Raw genomic sequence first — 21153 nt, 5'->3', positions numbered from 1 at the left:
CTTCCCAAATATACGAAATCGTCGATCTGTTTCATAAATCCATTTCCATACATAGGCTTAGATCAAGGACTCTTATTGCATTTTTTGATTTAGCGTTTAATTTGCAGAACTTATTTGTATTCATTTTTTAAATCAAACACAGATTTTTTGAGTCTACTAAGTTGTATTTTACTAAAAAAAATACATAAAAAATTAATATTGTGACAATTGTTTTGCATAGTTATGGCATTTTCAAACGAATGTCTCTGTATGTTGAAACTCTTATTGTATCCTGTCAGTTCTCTCGCTGATAAGTTTTCCTTTTCTATTGTATTTTAAGCATAAATAAGTCTTTGAGAATAGCTATAATAAGCTAGCTATTTTTTTTATTATTATTCGTCGTTATTTTTTGTTGCTCGCCATTCTTTATTGCGCAATCGGACAGTTAATATTTTCGGTTATGATCGATCGGTCATGCGTGCTGAGCCGCTGAATGAAAAAGAGATGTAAAAAACTCGAGATTAGAAAGGGAACGGAAGCTAAGGACGAATGGAGTATGAAGTGAACAATCGTGCAAGCTAGATAAGAGGCTGGATAGCGCGGCCGAGGTCTGTCGTGACAGGAACCTCGGCGAAAGAATGACGAACCATTGGCGAAGGGGAAGTTTCTCGAATCTCATTGTAATCTTAATGCTACTACAACGTTTTGAGTGTGTCCAAATACTTGTTCACAAAATCTGGATTATCTCCAATTACAGAAGTTATTTTCATATTATTTTTTGACGTCTAATAAAAGAGTTTCTGCTTAATAAAGAGCTTCTTTTCATCTCACCAATAGATGTCTCTAGTGAAGTTCTAGTGATTCAAGAGCAATGTTTCAAAATTGGTTCATATATATAGAACTTCCAAGAATTTGAGTAGTGTGATAGTCAATAATGGGTAGAATTGGTGAATGTTACACGCGTGTAAAGTGATCACTTAAACCAGCCTATGTCGGTCGTCAGCCCCATAAATGCCCAGACTTCCATATTCTTCTTCATCTTTGATGAGATGTCAAAAAATAATATTAATGCTACTAATTCAGCACGTTTATAAGCATGATTTTTATGATTTTTGACCTCTTCTACATTCATGAATCTCCTTATATACTCCTACATCCGCTGATTATTCTAACCCTGACCCGATCACGTTAGGCATTTAAATTACTTGATTATATCAAGTTTTCCTCTGTTTCTATTTCCAACTGCATTCGCTTTATGAATTTGTCTAACCATCCTCTCTTCACTCATTCGATTCACACGCCCGAACCTTTCTGAACCTTAACGATGATGCTTATATCAGCCTTGCATTCTTTCCTTTAAAACCATTCGAACATCTACCATGCATCGACTATTTCTGTCTATTATTGTACAATACAGACAAACCAGCCGCTCTTAAAAGGTCAAAGGGCCGCATGCAGCTGCCAAGCCACACTTTGGCGACCTATGGTTTAGAGTTTGACCGCTACTGGTGTCCAGTATCGAGTTGCCCGCCTCGACCCTCGAAGCGCTAGTTCGGGCAGTGGTGTTCCCATGATCAGCGACCACGAGAGACACCCATTAGGCTCACTTGGAGTTATCATTATTACCGCCGAGCTAGGCCCGCTGGCACGGAACGAAGGAGCCATTTCGAGCCGTAAATGATAACTCCACTGGACCGAGGTGGGACCGAAATCCGGGCAGCTAGGGAAATCGGTATGAATCGCGAAATGAGGAAAAATGAAAAATCACACAAATATGCATACATGATTAATACTTGAAGAAATCATAGTTTTGTGATACATCGCTCACTCCTTTCAAGAACGTCATAAATCAAAATACTTTTTCATTTTTCAGGAGAACGTTTTTAAAGTTTAAAAATATAATAGAATGTATTAAAAATAAATATCAAGCCACTTATTAAACTTTTTACTATGCAACATATTATTTAAGGTAAAACCTGAAGGTTTTTTCTCCATTTGAAAATTATTTAAGATATTTAAAAAAAATAATTAAACAATACCTTTTCTTCCAAATGCAAAAACAACACTTTTGCCCTGTAGTGGGTAAATATTAAGTTAAAAATATGCCTCTTTTGGTGGGATGTAGTACATTTTCTGGGCATTCCGAAAACATGCACAACTGAAAATTGACGATTTTTGATTTATGACGTTCTTGAAAGGAGTGAGCGACATGTGTATTCAATAATGAGGGGAATAGGCCGGACCCCAAAAAAGATGGGCCGATGACATTGTCCCCATCGCGGTTAATAAATGGGTCGTAAAAGCCCAAACTTAATATGTTCGGAAGTAATTAGAAGAAGCCTACATCCAGGAGTAGAGAGACGGTTTTATCTCACAAGATAAATAACCGTCAGGCTGCTCACCGCAGGAGCAGGCAGATATTTTTTGTGACGGGGGTTGCATTTATTATTTACCTTGATTATAATGTACAAGGTTTATAGATCAATCAGTGGATTTTTGTTTCTTTTAGCTAAGAGCATGATTTATTTTAATCTGTGTTGGGAACAGGAAGGATAAAATGGTGTGGACCAATCAGGAACTTCTCAGCATTTGCTCATTGCTGGGAGAAAACCAAGTAAAACTCCTTAGAAGCCGGACTGTTGACGGATTAAGAGAATATCATCCCATAGCCGATTCACGTTACTCATTAATAAATACTCGATAGTAAAATTAATTTGTTTATGAAAAAGTACATAAGAAACTGCATGGGAATTATGCAGCATCATCTCGACATTGAAGGTAAGAGATGAACAATCAAACTTACAATAGTATCTCGGATGATCATGTAAATACACAATTCGATCGTCAGTGAGTCACGAAAAAAACGCCCCTTATAACACCGACGCGTGTATTTATTTCCCGAAACGCGTCACGCTGTAAAATTGCGTTTCGCGACGCAGCCCGGTTTTCTTTGTGGTCGCGAAACTTGGCGGGCTGGTTTAAAGCGATTTCTCCAATTTTACGTTCCACGCTCAGGTGATTATTTCAGACGAAATAGAGTCCCGTTCTGCGACTTCAAATGTTAATAAAACGAAATTGGAAGTACAAAAAATGGTGCCAAGAATGCAAATATTGTGTGCATTAACACACAGTGAACTAGTACATTCTATGAGGTGTTGCAAGATATTAAACTAACTAAGCATCACGCCGCTTCTCCGCAAGAATAAGCAGATAGAATAGAACGCCACACTGTCTTCGCAAACACTCTTCGCCTATTCCACAATCATGCATCCCCTCATCCATACATAAAGTGAACGATGAGTGATGAGGAGAATGTTATTAGTAATATTAAAAATATTTAAACATAAACTCATCCATTCTTGCAAAATGTAAGTATAGTCAGGTTAAATGGTTAAATGTTACTATATAACAACTTACAGTGATTAATTAAGTATACTAACATTATTGAGAATATTTTGATTGTGTCCAAATCATTATTTACATTTTTGGTTTTCTCCACTTTAACTAACTAACTAACTAACTAACTAACTAACCATCACGCCGCTTCCCCGCAAGGGTAGGCAGCGAGAATAGAGCACCACACCACTCTGTCCTTGCAAACATTCTTCGCCTCTTCCACGTTCATGCATCTCCTCATACATACCCGCCGATTGTTACGACTCCTAACCTGACCACTTTTAAGTATTTGGCATACCTGATTGTGCCATGTTTTTCTCGGTCTTCCTCTGCTTTTTTTCCCGCTAACATTCGCCTCATAAATTTGTTTTATCGTTCTTTCCTCACTCATTCGTTCTACATGTCCAAACCATCTCAACACACCTTTCTTAATTTTATCGATAATGCTTATCTCAGCTTTACATTCCTTCCTTATTTCACTATTTGTACATCTATCATACATCGTTTTGTCGCACATTCTTCTGAGAGATCGCATTTCGACTTTATTCTCCACTCAAGAGTTATTAATATAGATATCTCCACCAATGAAGAAGAATATGGAAGTCTGATGAAGTCCGAAGAATGACAAGGAGTGTAATATTACCATGCCACAAAGTTAATAATGCAATTAGTATATAAAATATTGATAAATTTATACTAAAACACTAAAAATAATCGCCAGGACCTATGTTTTTCTAGAAGAAAAAATGGAGAAATAAATATATATTTCCGACCTTTTCTCCTTCCAGTCAGTATCGCTGCATTAACAGTATAATATGTAGGTGTGTCCGATTTGATCGAGAGATACAATGCAATCTTCCTATCCGAGGTTATCCTATTGTTCCGGGTAGAGAAAGTCACCGGACGAAATGTCATTCAGTTCGGTCCGTACAACAGTTCGTAGCGTACAAAATGCGCGGCACGATGCCTCAAAACAGAAATTAGCCTTTTCTGGAAAGGTAAAGTTGCCTATTAACGCACCATGTTTATATTTCTATCATTGCTTCACTCGCATTTCATAGGCGAGACGTAAATACTACGAAAAAAATTGAGCAGTTAAGAATATGATACCCAAGATAAAATTAACGATTTTTTTACGGAAAACAAGTAATGATAGAGTTTATGTATTAATTCAAACACATATTTTTTCAGTCTACTAAGTTGTATTTTATTGTTGAAAAACACATAAAAATTAAATTTTTGACAACTGTTTCGCCTAGTTATGGCATTTTAAAACGAATGAAAACTCAATAGACTCAAAAAACCTGTGTTTGATTGAACAATTAATACACTAATTAAAATCGAGTTCTTCAAATTAAACGCCAAATCAATAAATGATAATGAGTTATCTACACTATGTGGTAAAATACATTTTTTATTGAATTTAAGTCATGATGTAGTTAACAAAACTGTGTAGTAAAAATGAAATTGTTTTTTTTTACCGAATATAGTTAATGATTGAAGTTATCTACACTATGAAGTCTCCTCTTCCTGGCTCCATCTCAACTTATCGTCTTTGTAGACAGTTGGGGTCAGCTCTCCTCAACCTCAAATTGTAGGTACTTCTATCATGGACGACGTCACCTTCGAATCAAGTTATCTTTCTGTAGCATTCATGAATTCTTTGGTCGTCTTCCAGATGTCTTTGGGAAATTTGAATTTGTATACCTCTTAAAAAACACCCTATACGAAGAAGACTACGAAATTTTGGGCACTTACAGGCTTACGACCAATTATAGGTCAAAGTGAAGTTAATGTTTAGTCTTTCATATTCTTTTTCATCTTTGTTGAAATATCAATAAACCACCGCCCCAACCGACAATCCCATGCTGTGATTATGATATAAATGAAAACAACTGTGTATACAGGTATTAGGAACCATGCCCCGCGTGTAAAGGTGACACGCGTGATAGGGACGATACCCTCGGGCGTACCAGAACTCGGAAACGTACATAATAAATACACCATAGAAGACAGAGAAGGGGGAACACAGACCGCGCCGCGCCTCGAACGCACTCCACCGGCAACGCCAAGATTGGTAGTGAACGATTGCGATGAATTATTTCTTCGTATAATTTGCAAACGAACAATAGCTGTATTAATGCGGATAGACGATGGATGGCAATCACGATCTGGCGGATTCGGGAAATCGTCCATTATTTTGTGAATGGCGGTCAAGCAGCTGTCAGAATGAATGCGGTCGAAATGCGATCCCTCAGATGAATGTGCGGCAAAAAGATGTACTATACATGTTCAATTGGTGAAATAAGGCAAGCTGAGATAAGGATTATCGATACACTTGAGATAAACATCATTTTAAATTCAATTACACATAATTAATTACTGTCATGATTTTGTGTATGGAAAAATAATAAGCATAACTATGTATTTAAATATGTTTTATGAATGTGCGGCAAAACGTTGTATGATAAATGTTCGAATGGTTGAGTAAGGAGAGAATGCAAGGCTGATCATTATCGATACAATTAGGAAAAGGTGAGTTGAGATGGTTTGGACATGTGAATCGAATGAAGAAAAGATAGTAATAAAAGCGAGGCGAATGTGGTAGGTAATAGAAGGAAAGGAACACCGATGAAAACTTATCGCATTATCAATCGGAGTCGGAATAATCGCCAGGTATGTATTAGGAGATGCATGAATTTGAAAGAGGCGAAGATTGTTCGCAAAGACAGATTAGTGTGGCGTTTTTTTCGCTTTGCGAACCCCTGCAGAAAGCGGCCTGATGATTAGTTAGTTGATATACAACCTTATGTTAAGAAAATCCACATGTTAGGTACGAGCCAGTTCTATAAAACGTAAAGATTATTTTCGAGTTAGTTTAAAAATAAATTCTTCATCTTTATACACCTAAGTATAGTTGTTCAATTGATACTAATTTAAAATTATATCTTTTTTTGCTATTGCCTTATAGAACTTATTTTTACTTTATTGCTCTTCTCAACTTGTACATCTTATAACTGTTAATGTTTTTTATTTTTTATTTTTTTTTATTTTTTACTTTAGCTCTAAATTAAGTCTGTCTATTAATCTTCTTAACTTTTGCTTTATTTTATTATTGCTGTTTACTTTTAACTCATTTCACGTTTCGCTCACTCCTTTCAACAACGTCATAAATCAAAAAACTTGATTTTTCAGGAGAACGTTTTTAAAGTTAAAAATATAACACAATATATTAAAAATAAATATCAAGCCACTTATTGAACTTTTTACTATGCAACAGATCTTTTTAGGTAAAACCTGAAGGTTTTTTTCTCCATTTGAAAAATATTTAGTTTATTTAAAAAAAACTTAAACAATACCTTTTCTTCAAAATGCAAAAACAACACTTTCTGCCCTGTAGCGGGTAAATATTAAGTTAAAAATATGCCTCTTCTGCTGGGATATAAGTACATTTTCTGGGCATTCCGAAAACATGCACAACTGAAAATTGACGATTTTTGATATATGACGTTGTTGAAAGGAGTGAGCGATATATGTATTTTGAAAAAAAAAATAATATATTTTTTCATCGAATATGATCGAACCGACAAATCTTGTATTTGACTTCCAACGCTTTTTTGGATATAGTACATTTTCTGGGCATTCCGAAAACATGCACAACTGAAAATTGTCGATTTTTGATTTATGACGTTCTTGAAAGGAGTGGGCGATTTGTTAAAATTTGTAATTGGAATGTTACAATTACCTGTTTTATTTGTTATTCATTATTGTAAATGTATTTATGTTAATGTTCTGTTAAATTTATAAAAAAATACATTTTTAATAACTACATATTAATAATTTTCTTTCTATCGTCTTTGTAAAAGGTCAAACCATCCGAGTGTCCACATCTCAGGTCCAAGAATCCGTTTCGTTTTATAATTTTACACAAGTCCGGACAGTTTTATAAGTTCTCCGACTTATCCTTTGAAGGAATATCACCAGGACCGCAGCCACGACAGAACTATCAAACAAGTAAGTATTTCGAGCGCTCATTTTGTCGCTGAAGAGATACATAATATTTAGCGCAATGTTATCTTTGATGCATGACCAAGTCGACAGAGCACCAAAGTAAGTTCCAACTTGCCGCGTTCAAAAGGCAGAGAGAGGTAAACTTGCGAGTCTAGCCGTGAATTTCAACAAGACAATTTCCAGCGTGGAATCTGTTTGTTTGCGGAGAGCAAAAGCTATATACCAGGGATGGCGAATCTTTTTGAGCCTGAGTGCCAATTTCTTTTCAATACAATGATATATCATTAGAATCATAACTCGGCTGTCCAAAATCAAAACACAGTAAGGGTCGTTTTTTTGTAGTATGTTTTTTTGGATTTTGGACTAAATAGATTCTACTTAGTCCAAAAATGCAAAAAAACGTGCTACAAAAAAAAATGTTCCTTACTGTGTTTTAAGTTTGGACAGCCGAACTGTCCATCAAACCTCCTCCCTTAGTTTTTCCCTATACCTCCTTCCTTAAACTCCCTTTTTTCCTTTGCCTTCCTTATCATCATCAATTTGTAATTTACGTGTTTTTTCAATGTTCAAGTACCATCTTATCTCTGATTGCAAACAGCTATATATGGTATCAAACGTTTTTACCAATATCACTAGTCTGTTTGTGGTTGGTTGAAAGATATTGCTTTTTAGCAATAAGCACGCCAATGTTCTTATAAATTTTCTGTACATGAAGATTAAATAAATAAAATAAATATGGCGCGTGCCACATGCCATGGAAATAAAAATGCATCAAATGATTGTGTTACTTCAGATTTTTAATATTAAGAGAACATTAATGTATATAAAAAATAATTAAGAACTTATTAATGGAAAAATAAAAAAAATAAAAAAATAGACCGGAACAGAAATTTATTAGTACGATTTTTGTTACAACATTTTGAGTGTGTCCAAATTTTGAGTGTGTCCAAACAACATTTTGAGTGTGTCCAAACATTTTGAGTGTTCACAAATCTGTATTATCTCCAATTATAAAACTTTTTTGATTTTTTGTGTAACGACTTTTATTTTTTTCTCTTCACTCGCGTGCCATTGGTTCGCCATCTCTGCTATATACCCTCCTTGCCTCCGATAACTTAACTATTAAATACATATTTCAGAGAACTTCAAACAACCGTTCGGAATCTCCAAAACATCTCGACGACAAAAGATTGTAGAAAATGAGAACTTCCCTTTCAAAGAAATGGTTGTTATTATACTTTTCATCAGATGTTGCTTTTAGATATAAGCACTTTCAACCGAACGATTCAGAATATATGGGGTAATTTATTTTTATAATCAATTAACGAACCATCACGCTGCCTCCCCGCAGCGGTAGGTAGAGAGAATAAAACTCCACACAACTTTTGCAAACATTCATGGCCTTTTCCACATTAATGCATCTTCTCATACATACACACACGCCAATTGCAAAATTAATTATAGAAATATAAATTTTTAATTGGTCTGGGCGTTTGTAATGTATTTTTCATACAAACTTTCCCATTCCTTACTATGATAAAATAAAAACAATTTAGTTTTTTTCGACATAAATTTTATTTAACCAGCGACCGGGTTTCGTCGTAACCGACATCATCAGGCTGGGGTTACCAGTCTGATGCGTCGGTTACGACGAATTTGTTGGTCAAATAAAATTTATATGGAAAAAAACAATAAACCTATTTGTTATTTTATTGAAAAAAAAGAAATTTCATTACAACTTTAAAGTGTTTCTCATTAACTTTTTTGGTAAAATGTGAGTTGTTTTTATCGTCGTATATTTTACGATAGTCCCTTATTAAGATACATTGAAACAAGTCCCGTGATCTAGGCTGCATGGCAGTACTAATTCTGAAGAACCAAGTATCTTTGAAAATTATGTTATATGAAAATCATACCAAATGAGTGTGATTAAAGTGGACTTTCAAAATTCATTAAAAAATAGAACCTAAGTAGTACATTCATTACTATCCTACCTGCAGACAAGCCTCTAAAATATAGACTTCGCGGGATTTCTTTTATAGGATATAATATGTTTGTTTCTTACCTCCATCTTCCGGTATGTTGAGCAGCTTCTTCGCTCCGGGACTCGGTCCTCTGCTGTTGGCGTAGGCCCGCTGCAGCGTCTCGCTGATGGGCTTCCCGAAGGAGGAGCCGGGGCTGGCGCACACCAGGGCCACGAGCAGCCACGACGTTAGGCGGCTCGACACCCTCGGGTAGCGACACTTCACCGACACGCGCCGGAACATCGGATACACACTGCTGCCCTTATCGCAGGCGGCAACCCTGCCCGAAAAGGCGGGCCTCGAAAAAACCGAATACACTTCTTTAAAATAACTAACCCAGACCGCTAAGCATCCGGAAACCCACGCAGGAGAAGACAAGAGAGATACAGGCGAAGCCATGCGCCTGGCTATACAGCAGATTAAATATATAATCATGGTAACAAACGACGATCTATCGAGCGCTTCTGAGCTCCCTCGGCTATCGTCGTATTTAAAATCGTCGCCTTCAGTGACTGTCAAGTCCTTAGGCGTTCTAATGGCATCAAGATGCTTTTCTAAACAAGCGATCGGATATTTGGCTGGGATAGTATTCCGATCGATCAGGGACGTTGTTGGTTCAACGGTCAGGACTCTTTGGTCCTCTTCTGCTCCCCGTCTCCTCCGGCAGTTGTGCTTGGCGCCCGCTGAAGCCAGACGCTCCGGGGCGTCTGCTTCTTTCACCATCGGCATTTCGTCAATGCCGCCTCAAAACGCCATCGTAAACACCGTAAATAAATCAACACTGAACCCTCGGCGCACCTCGGTACTTCCTACCAGATGTCGGAGAATAAACACCGGTGAAAAAATGAAATCCAAACACGGCTCTCCGTGTAATGTTTACGCGTCGAGCAAACACGCGACCGCTTGCTTGCCCGTCACAATTTATTTACCGGGACGGTTCATCGGATCTTTCTCTCACCGATAAAGAAATCGTTAATTTTTGTCTGTCAGTGCGCGACCGAAACGCTTTGCGAATTAGGGTTTCGCTAACAGTTCATTTCGTAAGAGCGAAACGAAACTGTCAATTAACTCACCTTTTCAGTTCCGATTAGAATTGAAAATATAGTCAAACGGATTAATTATTTACACAAAATAACTCGGGAGGATTATTAGTATATTTTACTCAATTTAAGTACCTAAATTACGCGACGATTAAATTATTATATTAGTTTTAAAATTTTAAATTAACAGGCGACGCGACAGTTTAAACTGACAAATTATTATTGAACTATTTTAATCACAGAATAAATAAAAAGGTGAGAAGTCCTAGTGTCTGGAGGTCGTCAACAGCTGTCGATAAGGAGGTCCCGAGTCTATCTGCAAAAGTAAATAAAAAATACATTAGAGATAAGGCACAAGTTTATACAGAACATAATGGCTTCCAAGAAAATGTGATATCGCGCCGTACGCGCTGAGTCAACTCGATCAATTTATGGACCTATAATTTCTGATATTTTCCTTTGATACATTAGCTGTATGTAAGATGAAAAAGATTGGATTAAGCCGCTAAACGGAAATGGAAGCAAATTAAAACCGAAATTCTTTGCGAGTTAGAGAAGGCGTGGAAAGTAATAATAGCATGAAAACTTTACAATTTCAATTATTTCTTCCTAAACAAAATGTTTTTATTTTATTTTAAATACTTAATTTAAAGATACTTTATAAATAATGTATATTAAAAACATCAGTTGATCACGTTACATGCAGAAATATCTTTAAAAAACATTAAAATAATAAATAAAAATGAATCTGATAATCCTATCCGTTACATCTAAAAGAGTGATACAAAATCGACAGCGATTTATAAAAATAAGAAGAAAAAAAGAAGTTTAATTAAATAAATAATATTTGAAGCTCTAACTTAGTGATTTTTCTGTTATACTTTAAATTTGAAAAAAAAAAACTTTGATAGAAATATAAAAATAAAACACTTGTACCGTTTTTCAATTAATTATTGCAAAAACAAGTTTCAAGGACTACAAAAACTCTCGTAACTAGTAATTAATAAACTCAAAAGTGGTCTTATACTTGTGTTTTATTTATATATTTTTATTTTCATATTATTCAACAAAGTTAATGAAAAATTCCTTAAATTTGTATGGTTTTGATTACTGAATGCGGAATTTAGTCAAGTTATAAAACAATTATATTGAAATTGAATAGAGCAGATTAAAAAAACGCATCGAGTGCATCAAAAAACGCATTCTAGAGATGAAACGCAGCGGACAGAAAATTAAATACCAAAGACCGGAAAACAGTTCAAATAAACCCCACAACGAGATTTAATTAAAAGCGCGGAATGTCACCAACAAAACGTGCACCAATGGCCCTGTGTTCTGGTCTGCCAATAAAGATGCATTGCCCAATAAACTGGGATGAAATCGGTTCAACTGGTCGGTCAATTCCATTGAAAATCGTGTGGAATAAAAGTTATTTTATATCAACAAATTATATGATATTTTCATAATACTTCTTCAAATCCTTATCCGTACCTTAGTGGCGCCTAGGGCACTGCATTAAATAAACGCACTATTATCTTGATCACACATGAAGGAATCAGCCCTCCGCTTCGGGTAATAAGGGTAATATTGAATAAATATTAGAGTGAAAAATTACTTATACTTATTTGACCACCCCCTGGATTTTTTCACCCTAATATTTATTCAATATTACCCTGGACTGGTACCTGAAGCGGAGGGCTGATCACCTATCTTTCGTGTGTTAACGATCAAGATAACACCGCGTTTATATGATGCAGTGTCCTATGCACCATCTGGTGCGGATAAGAGTTTGTAGATGAAGAAGAAAACGTATATTAAAAATGGATTTTATTCCAGTTCACGGTAACAGGGCGCGAAACAGAAAGAAATGGAGAACACAATGCAATTTAAAAAAATATGTTTAAATTTTTTCTTTAAATAAAGGTATACAATTTATGTTGATAAAAAAAATTAAAAAAAGAATATGCAGACTTTACACTAATGTGCAAAGGCAAATAGCCACATGTTAAAAACAGCAGTTTTGATATAAACGCGTTTAAAGTAAACTTAAAATGATGCTTTTCGCCAAACATGTATCAAGTTAATACAATTTTGCGGCTACTTGGATAATTGATATCTCAGTAAAGGGAATAGATAAATCAAAATCTGTGATTGTATATGATAGAAGCGAGTTATAAGAATACTTTGAGCTTTATAAGAATAATTACGTAAAACAGCCGTAACTTGAGTTAGGGCTAGTTGCCTTTACACATTAGTACAGTGCTCGAGTCCAATTCTTAGAGCCGAACACTTGACGATACAACTGACGCTTGATTTTTTGCTGTGCGCTTTTTAAGGTGTGGAATCACTGATGATATCTGGGAATACGACCCGCAGAGATAGGAATCCGATATTCGTATCTTTCCCTCTATTGTCGCGTTGCGAATTGGGTCAATCTTCGGACGGACGTCGGTGTTAATTTGTTTACATTAAGAGACGCCATGGGAGCGGTGATTTATGGCTGTTGGCGCTGCGTCATCACTAGCCGGGTAATAGGTGATAGATATCGCGTTTCTAGTCAACATTAACACAAATCAAATTGGATCTTGTACATAAATAAATAAGCAAACAAATAGAAAAGACGGATCACTGATTCATGGGATGATACAATTGATTCATATACGTTTCACAGCTCTGGTGGGAATCGTAAATTTGAATGCAGTATAGGAGCGAACGAGCTAAAAGTCACAGCGAACGGACGGAACTTACTAACTATTCATCACGCCCCTTCACCGGAGGGGCAGGCAGAGAGAATAGAGCGCAATACCACTGTGAAAATCACTCTAATACTAAACCTATATATTGAATTCTAATGACGTATCGCTCACTCCTTTCAAGAACGTCATAAATAAATAAAAAACTAGATATATATATATATATATATATATATATATATATATATATATATATATATATATATATATATATATATATATATATATATATATATATATATATATATATATATATATATATATATATATATATATATATATATATATATTTATATATAACACAAATACCCCGCTCGATACTGACGCTTCCGGAGCGATCTATAACAAATTTTGGAATGCACCCGATCACAAAATAGCTCATATTGATATTACTCCAAATTGAATTTGTTTAAATTTTCCGGGGGGGGGCATCTCGCGGTGCAACTTTTCCGTATCGACCGCGCTGCGTTCAGTTTTCAGCCAGATTTCAATTTTGAAATTCAAATCGCGCCCCGGTCCCGACGGGCGAGTTGACAGCGCGTAAAGCCGCCACCTGCGAAGGGGGGCCGGGCCATCTGTGTGCCCGACACCCCGACCGAGGTGTGTGCATGTGCAGTGTGCGGTGTGCTGCTGTGATTATGTCGGACACATAAATATCGGTCGTTGGCGATTCCAACCGTCCCCAACTTTTATCAATTCACGACGCGGACAAAGTTGTTTACTAACAAGTGACTAGAGTAAGCCGAATCGTGGAGATCCTCACCAATTTTATCGGGATACAATTTTATATTGTTTCACATTTTCAATAAATTTCGCAACTTAGTTTAAAAAAAATGCTTAACAAGAGTAGATCTGTCACGAAGCCTAGATGCTTCTGTATCAGATCTGGGCATGCGGTGGGACAGCTTTCAATAGGTCCTCATCAAAAAGTTACATTTCCAATATTGCACAAAAAATCATTTTAATCCAAATCTGTTCTGTTTACTGTTTTCAATCGAAATCTTAATTAAAGTTCGACAAAACGTGACTAATTCTGTATTAAACCAATATGAAATCATTAAATCGCACCAAAACGTAACAATTTTACAAGCTAGAATGTCTGATTACTTAAAATCAATTATAATAGAAATGAAACGTTTTGGGGAGTACCTCCACAATTGTAAGCGAACGGTGAAACAAACTGGCCACATTTTTTTTATTTGGGAATTTAACAATTACATACATCAAGTCATTTATATAAACCAGTAATACAAAATAAGTACTATTTCAATTACAAAATTCTAAAATTGTAAATTTGTGAAAATACCTGGAAGAGGGACGCGAGGGAGGAAAAAGGAAAAAGACAAATTATACGAAACGAGGGATACACCAAAATATCAATGTCGACTTACAATGTCGAGTTAAACACATTAAATCACCATATTAATCATTAACTAATTTTAATGAACGATAAATATAGGAACATTGTTCAGAGTTCTACTCTTGAGAAGCGCTACTCTAATGTACATTTTTTTTCAATTTATATTTTACTTTATTATTAAAATGTAACTTTGTTTTAAAATCACTATAAATATTTTATTATAACTTAATTATAATGTCTACCGGTTTCGAAGCCAACCGTTTCTTTATCAAGACCGATTAATACTATTAATCAGTCTTGATAAAGAAGCGGTTAGCATCTTTATCAAGACTGATCAAGTACTCGAAACCGGTAGACATTATAATTAAGTTATAATAAAATACTTATAGTGATTTTAAAACAAAGTTACATTTTAATTATAAAATCGAAAATCACAAAGTATATATAAATTATATATTTTACTTATTTGTTTTTCAGTCTTATTAACCTTAATCCCATGTCCCAAAATAAATAGTGGAAATTACTAATCGGGAATATTGTAAACGTGACATACGTATGTAATATGTTTAAATAAATAAATTCTAGGCTATGCGATTATGCCCGCCATGGACTCATGCGAGACATCCAGAATGTTAGGGATTTCATTATCCTGCGAAACGCAAATTCGTCGTCCGACAACCCCTCGACACGCAACATTTTTGCTGTAATCGGACACGAACCGGCAACCACGACACTTGTACTGATTCGCTAAACCTAGCCGCATGTCTGGGGTATTAACCCTTTTGTGCTCATACTAACCATACCATTTTAATTATAAAAAAGTACATGAATGTATTTTTATTTTTGCGCAACTAAGAAGAATAATAATTTCCTAATTTCTACACAGCTGAATCTTTAATATAAAAATCAGAAATTTGTTGTACGTAACAGAAATATATACAGCATTAAATATTACTCAGCGTGCTCCTTGACAGCTGCTTAAATATTGAGTACCACAAGCATAGTAAAAATTATACATATTAGAAAAGTTTCTTCCTTTTCCATTTAACAAGGCTGAGCCACAGAAACGCGTGGCTGGCTACAGCTAGTAATAAATAAATAAATAAAAAATATAAGACAAAATTTTCATTTTCTTGTATTGGAATCCAATTTCGAAAGGCATTCAATTTACACATATTTTAAGCTGAAAAAAAGTTTTTTTTTAAATAAGTGATGTTATTAATTGTTTCGGCATTCAGTTTGTGGTAAGAAATGATTAAATTATAGATAAAACACTTATTTTTTACTATAAATAAAACATTTGAGTATTATATTTTCTCTCTCAAACTGATAAATAGAAGCATCATTTTATATATAAATTAGTTTATATTCAAACCCGTAGATGGAAGCATCTCAGAAACTATTCGTTCAAATGCAATACTCGAGTGGTAAAAAAACAGTTTATTTTTATTTTTAATTTCACTGATGAATTGTCGTAGCAACCAACGAAGGGTTAAACCCATACAAGTCACAAAACGGTTGACGACTTGGTAATTCTGTACACAGTACACGACCGTGTGACGCATGCTAACCCTAATCAGGTGAACAAGGTACCGATAATACCCCAGTTACCCCCACGAGCAAAAAGGGGTGGGTTATCGCATCACACAGTTCAACGAACGGGTCAATTCAAACCGACTTTCTGTGAAATTGGACGGACTAAGTGAATTTTTTCTGGCGTCCAGACGCCGAGGGGATATAATGAAATATGATATTATGTGTGGTCTAATGTAAGGAACAAAGACAAAGGTGCCTATGTCCACTAACAAGTAAAACAGTTATATCGTTTCGGTAACCGGAGACGGTTCAATTTAAGTATCTTACTATTATTGGAGTTGATCTAGAACATGTTTTTGTAAACGGAAACGGTGTTAAAGGTAACATGAGGAATATAAATATTATAATACATGTTATAATCTAAAATTATAAATATAAATATAAAATTCTTATGTGTTAGATATTTTGTGTAGTTTTGAGTGTGTAAATGGTGCTATGGTGGTGAAGGGTAGTATTGTTTGCATGCTGTGTTAGTGATTGTCCTGACGAAGAGACGGGTACGTCTCGAAACCGGTAGACGTAAAAATCTCGGTGAGTGGTTTTATACTAATTTTATTAACATTTTTGTAAAAAAAAAAAAAAAAATCTTGTCCGCCTCCGTAGTGTAATGGTCAGCACGCTCGGCTACCGTTCTGGAGGTCCCGGGTTCGATTCCCACGGGGGGTCAAATAAATAAAAGTGATTTTTTCACTGTAATATTTATTCAATATTACCCTGGACTGGTACCTGAAGCGGGGGGCTGATCACCTTTTCTTCATGTGTAAACGATCAAGATAACACTGCGTTCATTTGTAGCAGTGCCCTATGCACCATTGGGGTGCGAATAAGGGTTTTATTTTTATTTTTTATAATCTTAAATTATAAATAAATCACTTGTTTTTTACCACTTGAGTGTTATATAGTTACGACTAGTTGCGGAAGCTACAGATGCTCTCATTTACGGTTGTAAATATCAACTTATAGTTTAAAGTTTATATTTGAATCAGTAGATGGAAGCATCTATAGAACCGAAACTAGTCTAAAAATATAATAGTCGAAGCGCCTGAAAGGTAAGTATTTTATATAAGCGGGTATGTATCAGGATATGCATGAATGTAGAAGAGGCGAAAGTTGTTTGCAAAGACAGATTGGTGTTGCGTTTCTATTTGTGGCTGTTTTCTCTGCGTCGAAATGGTAAGTTAATTTTTTAAACATTATTAAACTAGTTAGTATTTTTTTAGACATTAATAAACCCGGAAGGTCTTAAAGTCGCAGTAATGAAATAAGCACAAAGTCTGAGGATAATAATTGGACATAAGACCCCCTAATTGAAAGGTGTTTACAAGCGGCTTACGTCGGACACGGGGATTACTTAAACTGGAAACATTTTTACTCCGCTTAAACATTAATGGGTTCCCGGGAGCGAGGAGCTCTTGACATATGGCGCTGCTCGAGTGCACTTAAGAGGATTTGGAAATACGCTGCTTTTTAACCCGATGGTTGCCAGAGACGAGATATCTCGGCAAATGGCGGAGTGCCCGTATGGCCAGAGACGAGATATCTCGTCAGTACTTTTGATGACGTATTACTCCGCAGTTTTAACTCATATTGACAATCTGTCAAAAACGGAACATACATTGCCATCAGTTGAAGTTGTCACAAAATATTTTATAAAGTTTTTAAATACTTTTAAGTGATTTATCGGTATCACTTTCAGCTGAAAGTTGACAGATGTCATTAGGGCTACCACTCAAACCACTTGAAATATTGATTATTTTAATCGATTGTTTTGAACGCCAGGGGTTTTTATTTTGCTCAATTTTTTTGTGTTTTTCTTATTATTTAAAATATTCCATTGATAAATAATAGTTGTGTGTTAATATTAAATTTAATAAAAACTTGCGTGTGCGACTTAGTGTGACAACCCTGAAAATTTGAAACTGGTTTAACTTCAAGAATAAAACTCTAACAATCGATGCGGGATATAATATTTGGTAAGTAAATTATAATTCAATAAAAACAACAAAAAAAAAATCTTTAGACAACTTTTTTTTTTCAAAAAAATACTTGGCCTGTTGAGCACTGCGGCGTAATTTATTTGCGGCTATGAAAAGGTTAAAAACAGACGTAAATTCAGCGTTTTATTATGGAAATAAAAAATGTAGATATCCAGTGTAGTGCTTAGTGCATTCGGCTAGGGTGCAAGAGGTACCAGTTTCATTTTTCAAGGTGATAAAAAATAAGTGAGGACAAAATCTAATTTTACTTATTTTTTTTACAAAAATTTTAATAATATTAGTATATAACCACTCACCAGGTGAGTTGTTATATACTAATATTATTAGCATTTTTGTAAAAAAAAAAATAGTAAAAATGACTAACAAAAAAGTAAATGCTTTAAATATTAATAATATTGAGAATACAAAATATAAAATTTATTTCGTATTGGCCTGGAACGCTCTTTTGTAACTGACGACCAAGCTGACGCCGCATCAATAAAGTAGAGTTCCCTATGTACCATTGAATGCGTATAAGATTCAGGTGGGGAAGTCGATTTTCATCCAGATTTATATTTTTCCTGTTACTGTTGTTGGTCGCATACATATAAATAAATAGTATTTTTTGACATCTCATTAGAGATGAAGAAGAATATGGAAGTCTGGGCATTTGGAAGTTCTATATATATGATCCAATTTCGAAACATTGTTCTTAAATCACTAGAACTTCACAAGAGACATCTATTGGTGAGATACATTCATATATTCTTCTTCATCTTTGATGAGATGTCAAAAAATAATATGAATAATAACTTCTATAATTGGAGATAATCCAGATTTGTAACCAAGTATATGGGCACACTCAAAATGTTGGTTATTTTTCGCTTCAAAGTCGGATTTTTTCTCCATACATGGTCGTTCGTTCTCAGATTAATTTGTACGAGTATTTCTCAATTCTCTCTCTCATTTCAAAATTGCACTTTCATCTCAGTAATATAATACTGTCGAAGTTTCTCATTTTCTCTGTATGATTAATTACGCCGAGTCACGAGTCCGGCGCGGGGACGATAATTTTTATATTAAACGTAAATTATTACGTGTGGCATTATACTGGCAGAAAAAAATTCACTTGTAATTATCTCATTTACCGGCGGCGTTAGGACTGCACTCGGTCGGTTATTTATTTCCAATTTTTGAAACTGGGCTAACGATAATTGGCGTCCGTGGGCCCAGAACGAGAGGCGACCATCTGAGAGAATTTGTACGATCGGTCGAGCTATCGGTATCGAAAATTACTTGTTCTTACGAAAAAAATAATTTGTTTTTTATTGCATAGTGTAAAAAACTTTATTATTTACTTATATTCGTTTTTCTTCATAGTGTAAATCGGTAGTGTAAAGGCAAAGGTCCGCCCTCCGTAGTGTAATGGTCAGCACGCTCGGCTACCGTTCTGGAGGTCCCGGGTTCGACTCCCAGGGGGGGTCAAATAAATATAAGTGATTTTTTCACTCTAATATTTATTCAATATTACCCTGGACTGCTACCTGAAGCGGAGGGCTGATCACCTTTCGTTCGTGTGTTAACGATGAAGATAACACTGTGTTTGTATAATGCAGTGCCCTATGCACCATTGGGGTGCGGATAAGGGTTTGAATTGAAAAAGGCCAAGGGGTATATCTGTATGATATGTGGCAATTGAGATGGTATAGGCACATAGGACGCAGGAGAACCGGATCATATTGTGAATCAGGCATTCGCCATGGATCTTCCTAGAACGACATCTAGAGGAAGACCAAAGAATTCGTGGATGTTACAGAAAGCTAACATTTTTCGTAGGCTAACGATAGGTAACGTAAAGCTAGGTGACAACGAGAACTGACCCCAACAGTCAAACTGGACCCAATGGTGCATAGGCCACGCATTAAATTGATGCAATTTTAAGGTGATTGTTAGCTTATATTAAGGCATGGTGATCAGTCCTGGATTACAAATACTAGTCCAGGGCGATATGGAATAAATATTTACAACATTTTGAGTGTGTCCAAATACTTTTTCACAAATCTGGATTATCTCCAATTATAAGAGTTATTTATCACATTATTATTTGACATCCCATCAAAGATGAAGAAGAATACAATAATGGGTAGAATTGGTGAATGTTACACGTGTGTAAAGTGATCACTTAAACCAGCTTATGACGGTCGTCAGCCTCGTAAATGCCCAGACTTCTATATTCATCTTTGATGAGATGTCAAAAAATTATAGAATAAATATAGTGAAAAAACACGTATTTTTATTTTGACTCCCCTTGAAATCGAATCCCGGACCTCCAGTTTGGTTTTAGCCAACTCGCTAATCGTTTCAAAGTCAGTAGTACGAGTTGTTTTACGAAATATTATAGGTTAATTAATCTGAACTTTCCAATATTGTTCTAATAACCTTTTTTTTAAACATGTATATTATTTTTATCTTTATGTTTACAAGCATAATGTGTATTTCAATTTCAAAACTATAACCTTATTTCACATCTACACACGCACAAATTCGTTATTTGCTGTCCTAGCGTTAAATAAACTCTAGTTATCCGCTTTTGTTTGTGAGGCGACCGCGTGATTAAATTAACGCCTAGTTATCGTACATAATTTGTTTTGTCTTTTTTCTAATTATTTTTCCCGAGCCATTCTTTGATTTGTTCCTCTACTAATCTGTGATAAGCGAATAAGTAATTTATTTCTCGATCCGTATCTCCGCAACACCCGTACCACGTGTGAACTCTTCCGAGCGGAATTATGGCCGCTTCTCCGTTCAAAACTACGTTTTGTCTTCATTTGCCTTTCACATTTTTTCCATTACAAAAACCGACCGAAATTAGAGTCCCGAGAATATGGCGCTGCTCGAAACGCCACGTATGTGTGTTATTAAATTTGGTAGATTTATCACCGTATTATTACACAAGACAGGTCTAAAACCGTGGTGGATACAAACGGACGACTCTGTGATTTGTTGTAGGTACTGTAC

At 35.4% G+C, this 21153-nt stretch overlaps 1 protein-coding gene across 1 annotated transcript in view; it reads right to left on the bottom strand.

Annotated features, from left to right (window-relative positions):
• The window catches only part of LOC148306972 (uncharacterized), a 571830-nt gene that overhangs the window by 523814 nt on the left and 26863 nt on the right, over positions 1-21153 (bottom strand). The window contains exon 2 of the mRNA XM_088264106.1: positions 9452-10766. Coding sequence (XP_088120232.1) covers positions 9452-10139 — 688 coding nt within the window. The 5' untranslated portion in view covers positions 10140-10766. The remainder of the gene's footprint in view (positions 1-9451; positions 10767-21153) is intronic.

Source organism: Brachycentrus maculatus, unplaced genomic scaffold, assembly GCF_059751285.1.
Source record: "Brachycentrus maculatus isolate JH-2025_06_01 unplaced genomic scaffold, ASM5975128v1 h1tg000216l, whole genome shotgun sequence".
Taxonomy (NCBI): domain Eukaryota; kingdom Metazoa; phylum Arthropoda; class Insecta; order Trichoptera; family Brachycentridae; genus Brachycentrus; species Brachycentrus maculatus.
The sequence above is the reverse complement of the archived record's forward strand: the minus strand, read 5'-3'. Positions and strand labels throughout refer to the sequence as shown.